The sequence below is a fragment of the Protopterus annectens genome, chromosome 1.part1 (genome assembly GCF_019279795.1).
Source record: "Protopterus annectens isolate FY-2018-M chromosome 1.part1, PAN1.0, whole genome shotgun sequence".
NCBI lineage: Eukaryota > Metazoa > Chordata > Ceratodontiformes > Protopteridae > Protopterus > Protopterus annectens.
Genome location: NC_056726.1, coordinates 993219917 through 993244988, shown reverse-complemented (window position 1 = coordinate 993244988; position 25072 = coordinate 993219917). Strand labels below are relative to the sequence as shown.

The window sequence follows — 25072 nt, the reverse complement described above, 5'->3', positions numbered from 1 at the left end:
TGATCTGAATCTGAACTGCTCATCTTCCATCTTACTTTCTTCTATTCTGCATATCCATTTATCAGTGACCATCTCCAGAACTTTCAGTGTGACAGAACTTTGATACCTCTGTACTGCCCACAGTTGTGGATGTCCCCTTTGTTCTTGTAGACTGGCATGAGGATGCTTATTCTCCAAGTCATTTGGAATATGCCTTTCTCTCCACCCTGCTATGAGTAACCTCAGCAGCTATTTCTCTCCTATCTCACCCAGTATCTTCATCATATCTGCTGTGACCTCACCTGAGCCTGCTGCTTTTTCTAAGTGCTGTTCTTACTTCTTCTAGGGTGGCTCCTCTTCTCTAATTGTAGGCTGTATCTGGGGCAGTAATGCTTCTGTACTTTTTTCATTCAGAAGCTGCTGGAGGTACTCCTTCCATCTGCCTTTGATGTCCTCTGGACTGATGAACAGGTTGTTGCTGGCATCCCTTATGAAGGGTGTCTGACTATCTTCTTTATCTTTCTGTCTTTGTCTTGCAACCTGATATAGTTTCTTTGAACTACCTACTGAATTACTTTCAAGAAGGTGGTAGAGTGTCTCTAATGCCCTATTCTTTGCTATTGCAACTCCTTTCTTAGCTTCTTTGTTAGCCAACCAGTATTCTTCCTAGCTTGGTCTGTCTTTTCTATCTCCCATTTTTTTGCACTCCTCCTTTCTTTTGATGACTTCCTGGGCTTCTGCATTCCATCACCAACTTTCCTTATGTAACTCATTTCCATACCTGGCTCGGCCACATATCTGTTGGGTAATCCTCGCACATGCTGTTTGAGATGCTGCCATTCTTCTCCAACTCCACCTATTTCTTCTTCCCCTTGGGGTGCTCGAGCCCTGTGTAATTCCTTGAATTGTTGTACTTGTTCTCCAGTCAACTTCCAGGTCTTCAGCCTGGTCTCTGCTGACTTCAGAGCCTTCTTTCACTGCTACTTGAAGCTGACTGTGGCAATCAGTGGTTCATGCTGTGGTCTGACTGTTTCACTGGGGATGACTTTGCAATCACTGATTCTGTGACACTACCCTTTCCTTACTAGAAGGAAGTCCACCAGAGTTGCATGTTGGCCACTCTTCTATGTAATCTTGTGACTCTCTCTTTCTGAACCATGTGTTGGCTACTAAAGCCATTTCCCAGACAGAAGTTTAGAATGGCCTCTTCTTCTTTATTCCTATTGCCCCACCCATTTGGACTCACCCAGTCCTCATGTCCTGTTCTGTCTGTCCTGATATATGCATTCAAGTCACCTATTATCAACACCAATACATGATGTCCTGCTTTACATAGTAGGTTTTGCAACTGTTGTCTGAATGCACTCTTTTCCTCATCATCACAACCTTGCTGTGGGATCATAGGCTGAAATTATGAATACTGCCCTATCATTACACTGGACTTTGATTGCCATGAGTCTGTCACTAATTCTGATGATATCTCTCACTGCCTTCTGAAGCCTCTTTCTCTCTCACCACAGTTCCTACACCATTTTTTAGGCTGTCCTCCTCCTGGGTAGTAGATGCTGGATCCCAAGCCAAGTGGCGTTGCTGCACTGCCCTTCCATCTTGTCTCTTGGAAGCATAGGATGTCCAGCCTCCTCCATATCATCATGTCATCCACTTCCAAGCTGCATCCTGTCAGTCTAGCAATTCTTACTTCATTGCCAGGATTGTGCATTGGAGGTGAAGACCTTAACCATTATGCCATCTAGTCTCTAATTGTATGATCAAACGTTTACATTTAATGCTTTACTGTGAGAATAATGACATGCATGTCTACAGTGACAATGGTGCTGTTGCTATTGACATAGGCAAGTGTTCTCACAGAATGTTGATCCACATTGTCATGTGCTATGCTACTGCCTTGAACCTCCCTTGGTGCTGTATGTATCTCTCTTCTCAACTCTGGTCATGACGTACTCACCCATCATGGCATACTTCCTCTAGGCAGTGATTTCAGCTCTAATTGCATGACAGCTTGGCAGACATCATTAACCCTGTTTTATTCCTTCTAGATGTTCCTCATTGAGGTGGTGATTTAAACACATTGATAGGTCAGTGCAGCCAGCAGCAGCTGATGCCAGGATTCAGTACTGCTTTGTGTTTTAGGATGTCCTTACATGAAGAGCCAGAATGAATTCCAGAACAAAGGGGGTTTTGGGATGGTATTACAGTCTTCCTGCCTCCCCTGGCCCCACTTCTCCATGGGCTCCCATGAACACAGCTGGTCATAAAAAAAACTCCATGACTGGCTCACTTTCAGTAGGCACCCAGTTCTGTAGGGCATCACATCCTGCAAAATGAGTGACAAATAACTGAGATATAACAGCAGTTTCATTTCAAGGGCTAAGGTGGGGCCTGTCCCATAATGCCTGTTCAGGTTTACATATTGGATCTGTCATCAGACAAATTTGGCATGGTGGAAATGGTGATCTACATACTATGAACATGGGAAAGTATTTTTCATACTGTATACTCTCACATACTCAGAATAATTTTGAATGAAGTCTGGCTGCACGCTTTCTCCATACTCATAGGTTCATAGGTTCAAAGGCAAGTACTAGGCTTGTTCATGGGTTGGTACTAGGCTATCAGCCCTAGGGCCTATACAAACCTAGCCATAACAATTCCCTGGCTATTTCTTCCCCCACTATTTACTTCCCTGGACCCCTGTCTAGCATAGTGAATGACGTGATCCCCGGGGTGAATTTCCTTTCTCCCATACAATTGTCAAGGTTCCTTTTGAAGAGGGCCAAAGAGGCACTCTACTTGACATGTATGGGCAGTCTGTTCCAGAGTCTGGGGAGTCTCTGGGTCAGGAACCTATCCCTCCAGCATATTTTGTTTATTGTGATGACAAGGTTTAGATCCCTGGAGCGTATGGTTCTGAGGCATTGAGATTTCTTTAATTGTAGCATGTCCAACAGCTCTGGGTTTGACATGGCCTTGTATGTTCAGCAGAGATCGCCTCTGAGTAGACGATATGTGACAGAGTATAGCTGGAGTTTTTGAAGGCGGTCAGTATAGCGCATCTGCTTTAGGCCTGTGATTCTTTTAGTGAGGTATTTCTGCTGCCTTTCCAGTTGTTGTAGATGTCTTGAGAGGTACAAACCAAATGGGGCATTGTATTCTATAATGGGTCTAATGAGGGATGAGTACAGTGGGATAATAACCTCCTTTTTTTCTGGATGAAAAGCCCTTAGTGATGAGGTGTGCCACATAGAAGGATTTCCTGACTATTGTGGCGATGTGATTATCGAAGGTGAGACTACTGTCCACCTGTGTCCCTAAGTCTCTTATCACACTTTTGGTGTTTAGTGTACTGCCACCTATGTGGTAATTCACGGGTACATGTTTTTTCCCAAAGGGGATAAATATACATTTCTTGGCATTGAGCTTGAGCCCTTTTGTAGAGTATCCACATCATTTGGGGATTCAATAATGGCTCCCAGTTTGCAGTCATCTGCGAACATTGTTAGCCAGAGTCCCTTAGTGTTGGCCTGTACTTCAGAGAAGTAGATGCCAAACAAGAGTGGTCTCAGGACTAAACCCTGAGGTACTCCACTTGTCTGGAGCTGGATTTGGAGTCGGCTACTTTTACAGTGTGGGTTCTATCAGTAAGCCAATTGGCAACCCATTGGGTGACATAGGGATTAATGCCCAGCTTAGTAAGTTTATCTATGATTCCAGAGTGGGGGATGGTGTCAAAGGCCTTAGCAAGGTCTAGATTGGCTGTGTGGACAACCTTACCCTTGTCCATGGCTCTGGAGACTGATTTGAAGAAGTCAGTCAGGTTCAGGAGACAAGATCGGCCCTTCACGAACCCAAACTGGGTGGGGTCCAGTGTTTGAAGGTTGTCAATGTCTTTGTTTACAAGTTCCATGATAATATGTTCCATGGCCTTGCAGATAAGGCTTGTCAGACTGATGGGACGGTAGTTTCTGGGATCCAAGGTGGAGCCCCCCTTGTGGAGTGGGATAACTTGTTTGATGTTTCCCAAGATGAATGCACAACTTGTTTATATTCTCTTGTTTATCCTGGATTGATGCAAGGGGAGTTAGGGAGGGTTCCGAGGAATGAAGTATCTCCAGAGAAAACATTATTAAAGTTAGATAGATTGATCCCCAACCAATCATCTAAAGACATTCTGAGTACCATTTGTCTGATGTTATGGGAGATCAATCCACCACATTCTGTACTGATGGGACAGCATCTAGAACCTGCAACTTCCGCTCCTGTCTCATTGAAAAATCTCCTGAGCATGGTGGAACAAAATAAAGTCCTCGGGGCGGACCAGATGGATAGCACCAAAAGCATAAAATGGCCTAATGAGACCTAAATGATATAATAAAATAGCCTAATGCTCCTGTTAGAATGAAATGGAGGAAAGTAGCAGCAGGGAAATCAAAAAAATAAGCTGAGGTAATACAGTCCCTAGAATAAAATAATAATGATAACCTTAGATGCATCCCATTTGGAGTTAGTGTCTTGTTGTGATAGAAACTTTGTCTCTTTTATTGTCTGCAAAGGATACAAAACAAAATAAAATCTAACTGCCTGTTTGTTTGGTTTTGAATAAATAAAACGCACAGTCCTGTGGATTTCTATTTGTGGAAAAAATAAGAATCTTGTTAGAATATTTTGGAAAAACTGGAAGTAGGAACATTTGTGTAAGCTTTGCCTGCTTATTTCTGTAGGACAAAAAAAATGAACTGATTGTTTGAGGACATTTCTTGTGAAAAAAAAAGTACTTCTTTTGCTAGACAAAGCTTGAACTGGCTTGCTCCTCTTCCGAGTTAGAAGATTACACTGGAAGCAACCTTGTCCAATAGAAAGGTTAGAAGCGATAACTAACACGTTCAAAGGGGAGGAGGTTAAGGCGAGGACATCAAATGTCTCCCAGAAAAAATTTTCATGCATTTAAACAGTCTTCTGTTGAAGCTCTGTTCCCTCTTATCTTACACAATCTGTGCAAAACAAAAGTGTTTATAGACTCATGAGCAAGACTCAATCGTAGAGACTTTGGAGGGATGGGTTAGACATGTTAGCAATTGATTGAAAAGAGAAGTGGAGATGTTAGTACTTGAAACTTGTGAATTCCAAATAGCAAATCTTTTCCATTTACAGAATAAATAGCATTTCTTTTCCATGGTGTAGAAAACAGATTCTTTGAAGGCAGACTTATGGCCAATCATGAATACTGGGTATGATCGGAAATCCAATGTATGAAGCCAGACTATAAAAATGTTAGGAGGAGCCAATAGGTAATCTTGATGTGATCCGAGGGTGAGTCCCAAATGAAGGACCAACTTCTCTTTCCAGTGATCCAGTTTTCAGGAATAGAGAGAGCATATTCCCAAAATAGGTAAACCATACTTGATTCAATGACTGTTCCCCAGAACATAGATCAAAGAGTGGGAAACAAGCCAGGGAGGATGGACCTGGGGTATAGAGGAACTGGGAAGGAGGCAAAGCCGGGGCCATTTGGGGCTATTCCTGAGCCAGGAGGGTCCCCGAGCCAATTTTAAGAGAAGGATTCCATGCTTGTGGAGCATAAGAAAGGAGTCACCACGGAGGTAACCTCACGAACCATGCATTTGCATGAGAGCCCATGTGCAACTGCCGCGTTCCAGGGCATCTTAGCTGTGACCAATTGCTGGATGGTTCTGCCTTAGGCCCTTGCCCGATCACATTGACAGGAGAAGAATTAGTGTAGTTCTTAGAAAGTGGATGGTCGAGCTCATGTCTCTGAGACTCTCATTGGATCTCTCCTGAGAGATAGGATCTGGTCCACCCAACTGTATTGTGTACTGAGTAGAACCTGTGTTGTCCTGAGGGAGGATCTGACGCCTCCCTTGGGAGTTAAAGTACCCTCATCTTGAAATGACAGAAGTACTGCCCCCATCTCTAGAATGCGCCAGAGATTGCCTTGAGGAAGCCTAGGGAGAACTGCCACCCCCCATCTCTAGGGAATGCCCCCCACAAGTGGCTACAGGAGGAGGTGCATGGGCCACAGGAGCCTGTGGAAAAAGCTGCCGCCCCTGCCCCAAATGAGTCGGCATCAGTCTGCTACCAGTGAGGTCTAGAGTGACTGTCGCGGGATTCCAAGAGGGTGGGCGAGAGGGAACCATCATCTGGAGAATTCTCATGAAAGACGCCACTAAGTAGAAGAAAGAGAGCAACTCACAAGGGAACCAAGAACCGAATGGCCACTGAAGGGGGGGCTTGTGGGACCATTCCAAGTGGGGTTTGAACTGACTCTGAGGGTTTTTCCCAACAGCTGTAGGTAGATAGACCCGCATCTGGTCTGTAGGTAGATAGACCCATCTGAATCTTGACTGAGATCTGGTATTAACAGAGTTGATAGCCAGATGGCAGTGACAATCTTTTTGGCTAGTTGAAGTCTGCCCTGTGAACTTTATTCGCTGAGATGGCTTGACAGACCCGCAGAGGCCAGTCGTGAGATCTAGAAACCCTAGGAGCCAGTCGGTAGCTGGTGAGCAGTCACCTGGAATCCTACTTGAGGTGGCAGTTAGTCACGTGGTGTCTGCACTTGGTGTGGCCTGGAATCCTAGACTGACCAGGTGAGAGGTCACGACTAGGATGAAAAATCTCTGCCTCTGGGCTGAAGCACATTACGTCTCCTGAGCGTTGAACTGGAAATGACACAAATACCTTTTCTCCAGCAGAGATGTGGAGCACATCCAAACACCGGTCCACAGCCGGGAGTATGGTTCTGACAGAGACCATTCCTGAGGTTCAAATCTGACTCAAGTCCCTAGATGCTGAGGACCAAAATGAATCACACATTTCTGGTAATCCACCAAAAGATGCTGAGGGTTTTGAGGGCTCAAAGTCCCCCTCTTTTTTGGTTGAAAACTCCTTTTGCAGAGTATCTTCCACTTCTGAGGTCCGGATTTTTGGGATTGGGTTTGGAATGAGAGAAAGGGATTGTGTAATCCCTGACCTAAATGGAAAGGGGGTCTGGGATTTTTTTTTGGACTTCCCAGGAGAATGAGCCTGGGAGTGGACTGACTCCAGGCTTCTTTCAGTGCACTGAGGCAATCCCCAGGGACTTAGAAGCTCTGAAGAGCTAATGAGCACCAGGACCGTCTCCAGTGTTGCGAGCCACTCGCTGCCTCTGGACTGTGAGTGCTCGAAGAGCCTCTACGTAGCACTCTGAAGGGCCTTTCCTCGAAGAGGCCTCCCGCCTGCTGGAAGGGGGACGGAACCATTTCCCCTCCTCTTTAGCCTTGGGCCAAGGCCAAAGGGAATGGGAAAGAAGCGGGGATGCCACAGTCAGAGTCTTACCCTCCTGTTACTTGGAATCATGTGAGTCTTACCCAGGTCCCTAGCGGGTTGAGTCTGTTCCCTACCTTGGGTAAGTGTGTCCTTGGGTCCAAACGCTGAGGGACAAAGGAAGGGGCAAAGGCCTAAGACCTTAGAGAGCAATGCCTGTATTTGACACAGTTTAGCCAGGCTGTTCTCCAAAAGACTACGATCCCCTTCGGCTCGCTTGCCTTCGCCGTGACAGAGCACCAGCTGAGAGCCAACCGCCTGGGCCAGTTGCTCCAAAGGCATGGAGCAGCCAGGGGTATCGGCTTTCACCTAATCAAGATCCTCACAAGAGAGTAACTGATAGTTCTAGTTCAGGACCCTAAAGAAATTGCAAAGTTCAGGGAAGGTCAGGCTCTTGCAGTATCCATGCTCCTAGACCTCTTATTAGGAGGATGACTCACCGTTCGCAGACTCGCGCTTAGGGGTGCGCTTCGAGCATCGATCCATGGCAGTGATGCCACCATGCCAGCATGCTGGACGCCACCTCTGGTACATCTTTCTTTTTCTTAGGTGCCACCCAGAGCTTATACTCGGCCACACTGGTACGGCACAGAGTTCAGCCCATGCCAGAGACAGGCCAAACAAGGGCTCCCCGAAGGAGAGACAGAAGGATGAGCCTGAGCCTGAGTCGAGGCCGGAAGGAACACCGACTCAGCAGGGCACCGACACCCAGGAGAGCAGGGGGCTCCCAGGAGGTTCCAAAAGGACTGCTGCAAGGAGACATCATTTAGGACGACTAGGGGATCCATCAGTGTCTCGTAGAGTGATCTCTGCAAAGAGACTCATCAGGGAGTCAACGTAGTGTCTCCTATGGGGAGATTCCAAGCTGCTTCCTCTTGGCTTCAGGGGAGGGGGGGGTTCTTGGGGGTATCTTTGGGGGGGCTCTCCTCAGGGGGGAGGCCCCAGTGGGGACAGGGGACAGCCAAGGGGGCCAGGCAACTCAGAGGCAGGGAGCTGCCAGACCACCTAAGCACAGAGCTAAAGATGAAAGGAGAGCTGGAGGTAGCTAAAGATGATTTGGCTAACCACACCCCTCTGGGAGGGTCAGGCAGACGGCACTCCATGCAGGCTCCCCCCCCAACGCATCCACCACGACAGTAGTCGGCACTCAAACACAACGCACCAAGACGGACCCCCGCGACGAAGGAGTCGAACCCAAGAACTTGGTCCCAAGAGCAAGAGGTTCAAGGGCGCTCCACCCCGGGCCAAAGTAAAAGTACTCCACGGGCACACGCTCCAATGGTCAAGCCAGCCTGGCCCAGGAGGAACCATAGGGAGGCTTGGACTCATCGGCTCCGGCCGACTAGGTGGGAGCCGAACGCTTTGGGGAACCGGAGACTGGAGCCGAAGTCTGGCACCTCTGCCCATGTCCTGACCAGAGATTAACCCTGTCGGTCCGCTGACCTTGATCAGGTCCGATCAGATGATTTCGACATCGCCGATAGGATTCTCTTCCGGCCCATCTCCCGAGACCTACTCATCGGCTCCAGAGATATCTCATGAATCCTCTCGTGCCGGGGAGAAGGACTTCGGCTCCTCATCGGGAGCCTGAGCTCTTGCCGAGAAAGGTCGGAGTTCCTCGGTGAACCTCCGTCCAACAGTGAGCCCAGAGGGCGACTCGTCCCTCATGCCCACCAGAGGGGGCAAACCAGAGGGTCGAGGGGCGAGGCATGCCGAAGCTGCCTGCTCGCCTCGGCTCGCGGAGAAGATGGGGTTTCGGTTTGGCAGTTTTGGTTAAGGAGAGTTCTTTCCGAACGCTTGGCCGGAAGGAGAGCTTTTGAAGATAAGGCCCTGATGAAGGGATGGCCTTTTTCTCTCCTGGATTGATCCTTCCTTTTTTTTGATTGGAGGACTACTGATTTGAAGGCGAGTGACACAACATGACTTTTGCGCTAGCTGACGCCCGTTATGGAACGACGCTGAGGAGTGGTCGTCTGTTATATACATCCTTAAAACCACACTTTTGCAACCTGGAGGGTTTATTTAAATATGTTGGACATGACTGAGAATACAGTTGAGAAAGTTCAAACATAAAAAGAAGCTTTGTGAAGTTCAAAGTATAAAGTTTTTTTTTTTTTTTTTTTTACAACAAGAAAAAGTACACAAGAAACATCCAGAAGGAGAAACTAAAACGGTACTTAAACAAATACTTAAACACAAACAAACGCTTAGAATAAACAAAAGAAGCAAAAGGGAAAGGCCTCTAAAACGGGAAACCTTTCCTTAAAAAAAACAACACTTCAACAACAAAATCTCCAAAACACACACACATAAATACAACAGCTTAAAAAAAACAACTTTTGGGAACAAAATCAAATTCAGGAAAAGTCTAAATAAATAGCACTTAGCTCAGCCTAAGAAGTTGAGACACGCCTTAGCCAAAGCAACAAACGATCTGGGGGATTAGTGGTGGTGCATCCTGGGATAAGATAAAGCTCCAGGCCAAGAGGCCTCTCTGCCTATAGCATGCCGGCCGAAGCCGATTTAGGATCGGCGAGAGCCATCAGCACAGAATGTGGTAGTAGATAGGATCACATAACATCTGTAGCTCTGTGCCACTCAGTGGGCACAAAACCTGAGGTGAGGTTATGAGTAAATATGACACTTAGATGAGGTGCCAGTTCATATTGTAGTTCATGTAGTACACAGCCCAAGATGTCATCTGGTCCCATGGATGCTGTATTCTTAGCTTTAGAGAGTGAGTTTTTTACCTGTGTAGCTGTTATTACTGCAATTTGGCAATCTTGCGGTATTGAGATGGGACGTTTAGCGGGTGAGGGGGGGTAAAGCTGGCACTGAATCGATCCGCCAGGATATTGGCAATATCCTTGGGATCAGTATATTTAATGCTATTCTGTTTTAGCTTAGAGCAGATCTGAGCATTGCCATTTCGATTCTTGGCATAGTTATGGAATGCCTTGTGGTTGTCTTTGGAATCTTTGGCAATTTTATTTTCGTAACTAGTTTTGGAGGATTTTATGAGAGATACTGAGGCTGGTAAGGGAGTTTTTTGCATCCTGGGATATTCCTCTTTTCTGCATCAGTTTCTTCCTTTTGTTGTAAAGTTTGTTTATGGCAGGGGACCACCAGGTTGGCTTCCTTTTTTTGGAGGACAGCATCTTGGTTCTATTTGGGATGGCATAATTCATGCATGAGTGGATGTGCTCGTACAGTGCCTTAGTGTAGGGATTCAGCAGTCGAACTTTCAGTTCCCATCTGCAAGGGTGTTACAAAGTTTGTCACTTCTGACTTGAATAGCATGAAGTTGGTTTTGGAGAAGTTTTTTATGGAGGTTTCTTTACTGGGGGTGGAGGTGGGAGGTGGGATGTGGATGTTAAGGGTGATTAGCTTATGGTCAAAACTGACTAATGAGGGGGTGACCATAGGTGTGGAGCATTGATTTCCCATGTTGGTAATGACCAGGTCTAGGATATTGGAGCCCCTGGTGGGACTATGGATTAGTTGATCCAGGGCATTGGAATTTATGAATTCCAAGAACCGTTGGGCAAAGGTGTTGGTACATGAGTAGTTTTCCCAGTTAATGGCAGGGTAGTTAAAATCACCCAGTATTAGGGTGTTTGGTTCTATCTTAATATTTTCCAGTATGTTTAGAAAGGTGTAGTGAGAATCTTGGGGCATGGTGGGGGATCTGTAGCAAGCTACAATTTGGATTGCAGTCTTACTTAGTGTTAGTTGCACCTGGAGAATTTCAGACGCATTGTGTTGGGCAACTAGCCTGGTGGTGTGAATATGGACACTCCTCCACCTTTAGTGTTTCGGTCCTGGTTTGGTGGCCGAAAAGTGTGGTAAGAGTTGTTACCTGGTATTGCAGGGGTGCTCTCTGGAGCCTTGAACCAGGTCTCAGTTACTGCACATATATCGATATTCTCCATTTTAAGGAGTGCCGCGAGAGAGTGCATTTTGAGGTTTAGACTTCTAGCATTGAGTAGCATGCTTGTACCTGTTATGGTAGTGGTTTTGTCCTTTGAACTTTGCCTAAAAAAGGCACTATAGGGGTGGCAAGAGCCTTAGCCAGTAACCTGAATCCCAGGGGTGACAGGTGCAGACCATCTCTGGCAAAGCATTGTGGTCTGTCGATCATGTCATCCCAGGCAGACAGATACTGGATCCCCTTTGAATGACACCAGAAGCTTAGCCAATTGTTGAAGTCAATCATTTTGTCCTTATACTGTGGTGGTATTCTGGGCGAAGGCAGGATGCTACTCAGGGCTAGGGTCATACCTGCCTGGGTCACATGATCCGAGAGCTCTTCCATGTCTCTTTTCATGTAGTCCAGGGAGGTACATATCAAGTCATTCACTCCAACATGGACAATAACAGAGTCATATTTGTACTTGTTGTGGAGTGGCTTGTGACTTGGAGTGGCTGTTCTTTTGGACCATTTTAAGCCTATCCAATTTTTCCTTAGTGAGAATTAAACCCTGTACCTCTTGTTTGTGAGGTAAACACCTTAACCATTATACCATACCCCAACATCTATGCATATTCATGGGTGGTCCTTTAGTGCTGTACAATGATACGTTTGATTGCGTTACTTTCGAAATATGAGGAATAGGAAACCATCTGCCAGCAAAGTGAGCTATGTCTAGTTATATTACTGCTTAAGAGAGTGTACATTTTCAGCAAAGATTACTTTTATACATGCTTCAGAGTATTGTGTATACTGTTTACTTCCATGCTGCAGAATAAATGCGTGAGAATTTGTTACATTAGGTCAAACTGAGCAGTCCACAGTTACATGAACACTATTGTGCATTTTTACAACAAACACCTGTAATTACCAAAACATTACAAGACAAATGAGGTACATATGCAATGGCCATATGACAAGGACAGGAATTAGTAAACATTTTGAAAAATGTTGGATGGATCCAACAATTCAGACATACTCTACAAACATTTTAGAAACCAAGATGCTGTCACATTAAGTGAACAGGCAGCATTTAGCTGGACCTATTTTTTCTAATCTTCCACTCAAATTTGTGAAAAACGTAAGAATATAGTGCTGACCATTTACTAGCTGTCTATTATTTCTGCAGGCCTCTGACCCTTTCTGCACACAAGTGTTATCTTTACTTTATTTTATTTATTTATTTGTTGATAGTGGTAGAGCACTGACTTTTATGGAGCTTTTTCAGACTCAGTGCTGTCTAGTTAAATGATTTGCTCAAAGTCACACAGTTAGGCAATGGTGTCTCAGGGAATCAAACCGTGGACCATAGGAAACAACTTGTTAATAAAGCCTTAATCCTCTGTGTCAGTTGCCAGACTTGATCTTAAATTATTATTAGATGGACCAGGCACAGAATACTTATCTTTAGCTGTTGAGCAGTGCATGTTTAAGATATACAATGCCTGCTGCCATTTGTAGAGCTGAGGTCTTCACTCACCATCAATTTCATGTCCTGGGGTGTGTGCATGTTGGTGGGGGGGGGGGGGGGCTTACTAGTGTACATACCATAAGATTACTACAGATCTGTTTGCTGTACTGGTGATGACAAGAGTTCTTGAAGGTAGCCATCAGGACCAATTAGAGTGAGTCCCAAAATGCAGAAACTGAACGGACAACAGTTCGGAATTACATATACTAAGTCCAAGATGCCATTTCTCTGAATATTCTCTTTTCTCCGAGGTATGGCAGTTTCAGAGTTGGTATATATAAACAGATTGTTTCAGGTAAATGGGTTTTGAAAATAATTCGTCAAGGTTACAGATTGCTGTGAGAGGAAATTTCTCCTTTCCAGGGGGTCATTCCTCATCTAGCAGATCAGACTCTTTTGTTCTCACCTGTCCTTCATCACATGCTGCCCCATGGAGTGATAGAACCAGTTCCATCTCCTCAGGTGAGAAAAAGGTTTTATTCAAGGATGATCCTAGTGCCATAGAATGAAAATGCTTGGAGACCAGATCTGGATCGTTCTTTCCTAAACCTGTTTATGATAGTGCCCAAATTCAAAATGATGTCAGTTCACAACCTGTTACATCCTTTTCCTATTACAAGTTTCTGGATATCACTTGACTTAAAATATTTATTTATTTATCGATTGATTGATTGATTGACATTTGATTTTGGAGAAAGTCCAACTGGGTAGAAGCCCATTTTCAATGAAGGCCTGGGAAGAAAAGCTCCAAATTACTGCATAACATTTTAAGAACAATAATTTAACAATCTTCAAAAATAAAAAAAAAATGCGCTTATCATCACATCCCTATTCATCCAGACTTTAAACATTTCTTAAGATTTTGTGCGTCTGGATCACAGTATCAGTTCTGTGCCTTAACCTTTGAACTATCCACTGCACCAAGCATTTTCAGAAAGTGTCTAGCTCCAATTATAGCTCATTGCAGGGTACAGGATATCCACATTTTTCCATATTTAGATGACTTGCTTTTCTGTGCAGTCTTTTTGAAGGTGTCAGGAATCTCTCTGTCTTGGTTGAGGGAACTCTTGAACAATCTGGGATTCCAAGAAAACAGTCAAAAGTCTTTCTTGACTATCTCACACAGGATTGTGTTCCTCAGATGTTAGACACCTCAGCTCAAACAGCTTTTCTTCCACGGGAAAAAACAGATCTTTATTTAGATCTATTTCTAAGGTTTTCCACACTTTGGTCACTGTGAAACATGGAATGCATTATCATGGAACTTATAAACAAAGACATTGGCAACCTTCAAACACTGGACCCCACCCAGTTTGGGTTTGTGAAGGGCTGATCTTGTCTCCTGAACCTGATTGGCTTCTTCGAATCAGTCTCCAGAGCTGGGGACAACAGTAAGGCGGTCCACACAGCCTATATGGACCTCGCCGAGGCCATCAACACCATACACCACTCTGGAATCATAGATAAACTTACTGGGCATAAATCCCTACATTACTCGATGGGTTGCCAACTGACTTACTGACAGAACCCAGACTGTAAAAGTAGCCAACTCCAAATCCAGCTCCAGACAAGTGACAAGTGGCGTACCTCAGGGTTCAGTCCTGGGACCGCTCTTGTTTAGCATCTACTTCTCTGAAGTACAGGCCAACACTAAGGGGCTCTGGCTAACAAAGTTCGCAGATGACTGCAAACTGGGAGCCATTAGTGAATCCCCAAATGATGTGGATATGCTACAAAAGGGCCTTACAGAAACAGATGCTTGGTGCCAGAGCCATGGGCTCAAGCTTAATGCCAAGAAATGTATAGTTATCCCCTTTGGAAAAAAACATGTACCCATGAATTACCACATAGGTGGCAGTACACTAAACACCAAAAGTGTGATGAGAGACTTAGGGATACAGGTGGACAGTGGTCTCACCTTCGATAACCACATCGCCACAACAGTCAGGAAATCCTTCTATGTAGCACACATCATCACTAAGGGCTTTTCATCCAGAAAAAAGGAGGCCATTGTCCCACTGTACTCATCCCTCATTAGACCCATTATAGAGTACAGCACCCCATTTGGTATGTACCTCACAAGACATCTGCAACAGCTGGAAAGGCCGCAGAAATACCTCACTAAAATAATCACAGGTCTAAAGCAGATGCCCTATACTGACCATCTAAAAAAACTCCAGCTATACTCTGTGGCATATTGTCTACTCAGAGGTGATCTCTGCTTAACATACAAGGCCATGTCAAACCCTGAGCTGTTGGACATGCTCCACTTAAAGAAATCCCAATCCCTCAGAGCCACATGCTCCAGGGATATAAACCTTGTCATCACAATGAACAAAACATGCTGGAGGGGTAGGTTCCTGACCCCAGAAACTCTCCATATTCTGGAATAGACTGCCCATGCATGTCAAGCAGAGTGCCTCTTTGGTGCTGTTCAAAAGGAACCTTGAAGATTGGATGGGAGATAGGAAATTCACCCCGGGGATCACGTCAATCGCCCTGCTAGACAGGGTTCCAGGGAAGTAAATATTGTGGGAAGAAATATCTAGGGAATTGTTATGGCTAGGCTTGTATAGGCCCTAGGGCGATAGCCTAGTACCAACCTATGAAGTAATACCTGTGTATATGTATGTGTATATCTATCTATACCAACAGGACTTGAAGAGTTAACTTGTATTCCAAAGCACAAGAAGAACTGCACTACAAATACACAATCATTTTATGGAAAAGAAACTGGCAGTTAGTACAGAGGTGGCTGTGAGCATTTAACAAGCTTCTTCCTGTAGTCCACTGTTTGATTTTTTCACGGGTTCATACGTTCTTACTAGGCTAATGATCTGGGAGGATCTTCGGAAGCCTAGCCATGTATCCCCAATAAGTTTCTAGCATTTAATTGGAAAGTACAGTTGTGTGAAGTGGCAGATTTTCAATCAGTGACCTCTCTAACACTAAATTACAATATTTGGCTTTATCCAACTTCTGTATCCTACAGCTATATCTTTCTGAGTGGTAGCTACGTTTCCTGAAAGGAATCAACAAAGGTCTTGGGCTATGGAAAGCAAGATACTGTTCTTTTGCTCTCTTTGGTTCTTTGAGCCTGTATCACACAACACTTAAAAATATAGCAGCAAATAAAATAATCCACTTTGTTCTCCTAGCAGATGCAAGAATGCATCACTGCGATTTATTATTAACTGGCTGCCCATTACACAACCGGACACACTGCTACATGAAACCTTGTTTTTTAAGATACTTAACATTGGCTGCTGTTTCCCCTCTAAGAAGAATCCTTTTTACTAAGAAACAACCAGAATTATCTCCCTACACTGGTCACCCAAAATTATAAACTACAACAGCAAAATGAAACCACCTAACGAATGAAATAAAAAACAATGGAATGATTTAAATCTGCACTGATTGAACACCTACAAAATGAAACTAAATGTACCTGCTGTCACAATACTGGATAAAGATCAGAATCCCCTGTATTCTTGTACACAGTTTGCAAATATCTGTACTACTGACTGACATGCAATAATATATTTATTCCATAAAATCTACATTGTACATACATGCTACAAGTTTTATACTTTTTATTTTCTTGTACATACATATCACATACAACTTGAATTGCATGTCATGTCCAGTAGCTGTTATATACTAAACTTCCACTGCAGATATTATTATTGTATATAGTACTGTACTGCCATACATAACCCGGTCATGAGTGAAAAGGGTCAGTTTATCAGTTCACTCACCTGGTATACAAACCGTAATTGTTTCATTCATAAATAAATAACGTCTCCCAAAAGGAGGTAAGCCCATGCAAGGATTATTCCAATGTTAACCAGCCCATGTAACATACGTTTATTTCTTACTTAATTTTGTTTGTTAGGTACAGCACTTATCCAAAAGTACCAATTTCGGACTCTGCATACAAGTAAACAAAGCTAGGTATGAGGTAAAAATTGCCACATAGGCAAAAGAAAGGCATAAGGCTTGCTTTAACTAGGTTATAAACCTCAGAAACAATGTCCAGCACAGCACAGAGCTAATAGTAAATCACATACTCAGACCCCGAGGACATAGCCAATCTGCTAACAGATAGTTTTAGCTGTAACTTTTCTGCCCTTCATTCCCACATCATATACTCACATTTACACCCCACTCAAATCTCAAAGCACTTTTTATGGTCAAGAACACTGATTCTATGGGGCTAAATAACATATTAGGCTTCCTACTGGTCAGCCTGAAACAGTATCTCTCAATTACTCTACATAGGCTGTTTAATGTCTGCCTTCAAACAGGTTTTGTGTCGGATGAATGGAGGACATCAGCAGTCACCCCTCTGCACAAAGGTGGGATGTCAATGGACCCAGGCAATTATAGAAGCCTAAGTCTGACCAGCCTCATCTGTAAGGCTGTGGAGAAGATCATTATGAAATTAATAAACAAGGATATAGATAACCTACAAACTCTTGACCAAAGCCAGTTCTATTTTGTCAAGAATAGATCCTGCTTACTTAACCTGGCTGACATCTTCAAAAAGTTTACTGAAGCAATGAACAAGGGGAAAATCAGTACAGACTGAATATTTAGACCTCATAAAGGTATTTGACACCATCCTACACTTGGGCATTGTTGATAAACTCTTCCAGATAAATATTAATCCCTAAGTTACTAACTGGATATCAAATTGGCACACAAATAGAACCTAGGAAATTAGAGTTGGCGGCTCTACCTCCACCAAAAGACCTAGCACCAAGTTTGCAGATGACTGTATATTTGGTGCCATCATAAGCCTCCAGAGGACACCAAAATCCTCTGAGACAGCCTTTCCCAAATAAGCATCACAAGCATGAGCTAAAACTAACTGCCAAAATGTAGAATAGTTTCGTTGAGCAAGCGCGACGTACAATGCAAGTGTCACATTGACAACATCATCATCAACCCTGTTTTCCCCATTTTCTAGATTAGGTCAGGGTGTTGTGTCAACTGTGACCATGTCTCTCTATTCAATGCCACTCTCCTAGCTTAACATTCATGCCTGATTCTTCCAGGTCTTCTCACACACAATCCATCCATCTCTTTGCTAGATGCTCTCGGTTCCTCTTGCTTTTTTTCTGAATGTCCCAAAGTTTTTTTTTCCAAATTGTCTTCTGCTTTTCTGCACATGTGCCTGAACCACTGTAATTTGTTCTCTCTGATTTTCCCTGCAATTGGTGCTACTTGGGCTTCTGCTCTGTTATCTTTATTGCTTCATCTGTCCCACAGTGTGCATTCTGTCACCCATCTCAGGTACTTCATCTTCAACATGTCTAGCTTCCACAACTACTCTGCCTTTACTGCCTGGGCTTCTGTTCAGTACAGTAGTACTGGTTGCACCATTGACAACACGCCCATGAAAATCTCTCTGGTAGTTAGGGACATGGGAACCTATGTGGACAACAAACTGTCCTTTGATCACCATGCATTCAGTATTGTAAGAAAGTTCTTGGCATCTAGGTTCAGGAATGTAATCATTCTACTGTATTAGGAACTTATTAGTCTAATCATTGAGTATACTGTCTTCTTTGACATGTATCTGTTCAAACACTTAACGCAACATGAATGACCATAAAGCATTTTCACCAAGAAAGTCAATGGCCAAAATCATAAATAAACTACACTAACCATCTCAAAGTCTTGCCTATCTTCTTGATATGATACAGGCTACTAATGGTCAAGCTCTGCCTCACGTACATGGCCTCAACAGGCCCTGTCCTCTCATATCTACAGCACATCCACAAATCCAATGATGGCATATCCTCCAGCTCAGGAAATCTTAATCTCTTCTACAACATAACTAGAACATGGTGGAGGGATAGACGTGTATCACAGAAAATACCACTTCCTTGGAATCATCTTCCTTTCTAAATTAAGCAAAGTACTTACTTTACTCTGTTAAAATGCAGTCTGGATGGATGGTTAGCAAACTACAAATTTACCTCTAGTTTTGCATTCTTGTCTCTTGTGGATAGGGGTAACATGTAAATTATCTGCCAGGTCTGGGTTATTCATACTTAAACTACAAGGGCTATAAATTTTATAGGAATGTAGGGCTAGGCATCTAAAGATACAACCAGGAAAAAAAAAACTTTTACAAACAAATGTGGATTAGATTGTAATAATAAAGTGTCTACCCAAACCATTATCTTCATAAAAAAAAAACAGTATGGACAAAAAAAAAGTTATTGAAAGCTGAACTGCAACCACACATTAACATAGCCTCAGTCCACTTTGGTACCAGAATGCAAGCCATGAAATATTTTGAAAGGAAGGGGAAGAAAAATAGTTTTTGAATCCCTGATGTTGGGGGTTGGTATAATGGTTAAAGTGTTTGACTCACAGACACAAGGTACAGTGTTTGATCCTTACCATTGGAAGGGAAATTGGCCAGGTTTAGAATGGCCAATCAAGGCAGCTAGGCTAATTAGCTATGAACCTAACAATTTTAAAGGTCATGGAATTAGTTTTGCAGAAACTGATAGCAAGTTTGTTTTTACCAAAGACCTGTTAAATTTGCATTATACATACCCCTTGGGTATTAGTGAAACACAATGTAGTGGTACACAAATGAGGCTGAAATTGCTCATCTTTCCTGGGGTGAGGGTTGAAAGCCTGTGTCCTGAGGTGCTTGCTACAACTGTAAATCTTCAGTAGACACTGACGTGTCCTGAGATGTTTGCTACAGTTGTAAATCATCAATAAGAGATTGACATTTGTCCTGAGATGTTTGCTACACTTGTAAATCCTCAGTGGAGACTGACATGAGTCCTGAGATGTTTGCTACACCTGTAAATCTTCAGTGGAGACTAACATGTCCTGAGATGTTTGCTACACCTGTAAATCCTCAGTGGAGACTGATGGGTTCTGAGATGTTTGCAGCACCTGTAAATCCTCAGTAGAGGCTGGTGTCTCCTGAGATGTTTGCAACACCTGTAAATCCACAGTGGAGGTAATTGAATTGCACTAGCTGTGTGTGTGGGCAGCAAAAACTGTAGCAGCTGCTTATTACAAACTCAGCAAGCAGTTTGATGCAATTCAAAAGGACAGAAGAGTTTTGTTTTTCTGCTCAACTATAGAAGAGGATAGATAGAGAAGACTAGACCTTAGATTTAGATAAGGACTACCAGACTGGGGAAGGGAACTATTTTTGCACCTCAAGAGGAGGTGCCCAATCAGGATACGGCACCAGGTGCCAGAATAGCTACCAATTCCTCTGCTTGGAAGAATGTGTGGGCTGTATGGGGCACCAGAGGGACGGGAACATTTGTGGTCTCTGAGGGAAGGAGTAAACAAAAGCAATTAAAAAAAAAAATCTGTCTTACCAAGGCCACCACCCTGCATGACTGCTTGATCTGCAAGCTCAATTGTCAATGAGAGAGATCCCATTGCTGTGAAACCTGGGATGGCTGGGAGAGTAAGTCCTTTAATAACTCCAAATAACAGAAAACTCCTACAAGCAGACATCTTGGCAATATAATACACAGGCTAGTTTCAAAAGGTTTAGAGCTCATGGTAATAGTTAAGCTTAGTCATACAACACACACACAATATTTTTTTGTAGAATTTCCAGTAATTTCACAGTCAGTTAAAAACATTATATGCTGCTTCCTTCATGAAGGAACAACATATTTAAGCAGGACTGTGCATTCAATGACTTTTTGCAAAGAAAGCCACTGACTCTCTAAGGGAATGTCCATGGTCTATTCTATTTCCAATGCTGGAAAAGATGACTTTAAAGTAACAAGCTTGTAATGCAAATAATTGCTTAATTGATGTAGCACATCAATCAAGACTGTTATTATTAGCAAACTTGTGGATAATATGCATCTTGTAAAGGTCCCTTAATAATGTGCTGTCCTCCAGTATCAAAACTGGACTTGTCAAGAACCGTATCACTCACACAGCAGAAACAGTGACTACATAAGGTACTCATTTTATAAACACTCCATAGCAGGAGGCAACACTAATGGTAGGCAGTCCCAAATTGTGTAGCCGGAGATATAAATTCAGTTATAAATAGTTAATAGGTAGGTATTAGGCTATCTGCCCGAGGGCATTTATAAGCCTAGCCAGAGTGTGTCGGCTTTCGCCGCCCCATTGATTAATGAACTGATCCTCTGTCAAGCAGAGCCAATGAAGTGATCTCAGGGGTGTATTTTCTGTTACCCATCCACTCATCAAGGTTTCTCTTGAAGAGTGTTAGTGAGGGGCTCTGCCTGATGTAATTTGGAATTTTGTTCCAAAGCATGGGGAGTCTCTGTGACAGGAATCTATCCCTCCAGCATGTTCTACTTATTGCTGTGGCAAGGTTTAGCTCACTAGAGCACGTGTCTCACAGTGACTTGGATTTCTTTAGGTGGAGCATGTCCATCAATTCTGAGTTGGACATGGCTTTGTAAGTCAGGCAGAGATCACCTATGAGTAAGCGATATGCCACTGAGTACAGACAGAGTGTTTTCAGTCGGGCTGCAAAGGACATATGTTTGAGACCAGTAATCCACTTGGTGAGGTATTTTTGTGGTCTTTTGAGCTGTTGGAAATGTCTTGTGAGGTACATCCCAAATGGGGCATTGTACTCTATGATGGGTCTAATGAGTGATGAGTAGAGGGGCACTATAACCTCTTTATTTCTAGATGCAAACCCTTTAGTAATTAGATGGGCCACATAGAAGGATTTCCCTAACTACTTTGGCAATATGATTGTCAAAGGAGAGATTACTATCTACCTGGGTCCCCAGATCTCTTATTACCTCTTCTGTATTAAGGGGGCTGCCACCTATGTGGTAATTCGTGGGGGTTTTGTTTTTCCCAAACAGTATGACTATGCATTTTTTGGCATTTAGCTTGAGACCATGACTTTGACACCAGGTGTCCGTCTCAGTAAGGCTCTTTTGGAGGATGTCCGTGTCAGCTGGAGAGTCAATTATGGCTCCCAGTTTGCAATCATCGATGAACTTGGTTAGCCATAGTCCTCCTGTGTTTGCCTGTACTTCTGAGAAGTATATGCCGAACAGTAGGGGTCCCAGGACCGAGCCTTGCGGGACACCACTTTTGACTGTTTTAGAGTCGTACCTGGAGCCCGCTATTCTTACTGTGTGAGTTCTGTCTGTAAGCCAGTTCACAACCCATCTCATGATATAGGGGTTTATGTTCAGGCTGGTGAGTTTTTCTGTAATACCCGAGTGGGGAATGGTGTGGAAAGCCTTGGTGAGGTCAAGGTAGGCTGTGTGAACCACCCTCGTCTATGGCCTTGGTGACTGTCTCGAAGAAGTCAACCAGGTTTAGTATGCATGATCTGCCCTTAACAAAGCCGAACTGGGTCGGGTCAAGTGTTTGGAGGTTTCCAATGTCTTTGTTAATGAGTTCCTTGATGATGCGCTCTATAGCCTTGCAGACCAGGCTAGTCAGACTTATGGGGCAATAGATACTAGGGTCAGTTGTGGCCCCTCCTTTGTGGAGAGGAATAACCATTGCTGTGTGCCATTCTATGAGCATGTAGCCTTTGGAGAGGCTGAGGTTGAACAGTGTGTTTAGGTGGGAGGTTAGTTCGTACTGTAGTTCATGCAAGACGCAGCCTGGGACACCACTGATGCTGTGTTTTTGGCTTTTGAAAGGGTTGTTTTCACCTGTGTGTCTTTGATTTTTGGGACACTACACTTTTCCGGTATTGTTGTGGGCCCTTTTGGAGGTGAGGGGGGGGGGTGAAATTTGCACTGAATCTATCTGCCAGGATGTTGGCAATATCAGTAGGTTCAGTATATTTTGTGCTATTTTGCAGTAGTTCAGTGCATATCTGTGAATTGCTACTTAGATTCTTAACATAGCTAAAGAAGGCTTTGTGGTTATCTTTTGAATCCTTGGCTATTTTTCTTTCAATGTTAGCCTTGGATGATTTCATGAGGGACCTCAGTTTCTTACTGATATTGATCAAGGATGTCTTTCCTTCTTGGGATTTGCTTTTTTTCTGAACTAGTTTCCTCCTTCTGTTGTATAGCCTGTTTATTGCAGGGGTCCACCAAACTGGTTTCCTTCTCTTAGAGGAGTGAGCCTTGGTTTTGCTAGGGATCCTTGTAGGTGCTCATAGAGTGCATTTGTAAAGGTTTCTGCATCTTGGGCAGCATTACCCTTTAGCATGGGGGCTGCGAAACTTACCACCTCTGTCTTAAGTAAGGTAATGTTTGTTATACTGTTCAGTACAAGGTTCAAGTTTATTATACTGCTTGCTTTCTAAGCATTTGTTGTGAACACTGACAGTACAGAGAATTAAGGTAATGAACTGTTAATGAGCTGCTACCTGTGTGCCAGGGTTTGATCCCCCAGACTTCTTTTACCTGCTGTGTGACTCTGAACAAGCCACTTAACCAGGCAGTGCTCCTGGGAAATTGGGCCAGGCTCTTCAGTGGCCTCCTGGACTACATGTCCATAACTACCTACAAATGCAGAACGTAAATTAAATCAAAACATGACATCAGCTCCCGGAGTAACAGCAAATGTATTAAAAGCAAAAAATGAATATAAATTAATATTGATAAATGAAAGGTCAGTTCATAACTGCAGGTGTTAAATTATGCAGTTCAGAGACCACATTGAATTAAGGTGTGTTAATGGCATTGTCTATAATAAATTCACCAGATTCCAACTGGCAATAGGTTCAATGAAATCCAAATGACACTGCAACAGCTCCAAAAACATGAAATCCACCAATCACACATACAGGCATTGAGTATTACATTAAAAAAAAAACAAGCAGCTGTTTATATTGACATGTAATCGCATTCTGAGCAGGTGTGGGCAGTGCCGACTTGATTGACATCCTGATGGGGCTATCAGTTACCTACGCTGGCTCTGCATTGAAAATTATCCCTTTCTGCCTGGGGGGAGGAGGTGGGCAAAGAATGATTTTTAACGATTACTCTAATTCACTCAAGAAGTTAACAGTACAGCCTTTTTTTTTTTTTTTTACATGAACTCACTACATATAAATATTATAAAACTCTAATGTCTGTCTGTACCTTACATTAATGTGCACTTTTTGAACAGTAAACAGTATGACATAACCTCTTGGTGCAAGAAAGCTTGACAAAGCCAACAAATAATCTCTTTAGTTAAATAAACAAAAATAATGATGGCATAAAGTTAGTAAATTAACAAGTTTTGCATTGGCAAGCATTTTCCTGAAGGATGTGAGTTTGAAACTGAAATGTGTCATTATTTAGTGACTTCAGTCCAAAATGATTTACCAAGAAACAACAAATTTTTATGAGGAACAAAAAGTACAGTTGTGTGAGTAAACCTACCATAACACTAGATGTTCAAATCATCACTGCCACAATTCCCTTATCCTGTCAAGGATATAACAGCTGAGCCACTTCCAAAGCTTCAGGGTACCTTCCACACACCCAAACTGTCAAGCAACTCAAGCTGAGCCGACTAAAAGACAAGTTTGAGCACCAAGCCCTTCAGAGCTTTCCTGTCAAAAGAAGAGGGAGCCAGAGCCCTGAAAGGACAATGCTAGGAAGAACAAAGCAATAAATAACCACACCCTATACAACATATATTTTCCCAAAAACAAGGGGGGTGGAGAAAGGGAGTGGCTACTGCAGCATTGATCATTCAAACATCTACTGTTATGGTAAATTTTACTTACACAACTGTACTATGTTTATCAGGTTCACAATATTAATCATTGCTGCAGTAGCCTTGTCCATGGCTCTGGAGACTGATTCAAAGAAGTCAATCAGGTTCAGGAGACAAGATTGGCACTTCACGAACCCAAACTGGGTGGGGTCCAGTGTTTGAAGGTTGCCAATGTCTTTGTTTATAAGTTCCATGATAATACGCTCTATGGCCTTGCAGATAAGGCTCGTCAGACTGATGGGACGGTAGTTTCCAGGATCCAAGGTGGATCCCCCCCTTGTGGAGTGGGATAACTGCAGCTCTGTGCCACTCAGTGGGCACGAAACCTGAGGTGAGGCTATGATTAAACATGACACTTAGGTGAGGTGCCAGTTCATATTGTAGTTCATGTAGTACACAGTCCAGGATGTCATCTGGTCCCATGGATGCTGTATTCTTAGCTTTGGAGAGTGCGTTTTTTACCTGTGTGGCCATTATTACCGGAATTTGGCAATCTTCCGGTATTGAGATGGGCCATTTAGGGGTTGAAGTTGGCACTGAATCAATCTGCCAGGATATTGGCAATATCCTTGGGATCAGTATATTTAATGCCATTCTGTTTTAGCACAGAACAGATCTGAGCATTG

General features: G+C 43.4%; 1 protein-coding gene across 1 annotated transcript in view; it reads right to left on the bottom strand.

Annotated features, from left to right (window-relative positions):
• Positions 1–25072, bottom strand: part of TMC4 (transmembrane channel like 4) — a 666263-nt gene that overhangs the window by 614013 nt on the left and 27178 nt on the right. Inside the window, exon 2 of the mRNA XM_044087548.1 lies at positions 23141–23239. Within this exon, the coding sequence (XP_043943483.1) occupies positions 23141–23239 (99 nt within the window). The remainder of the gene's footprint in view (positions 1–23140; positions 23240–25072) is intronic.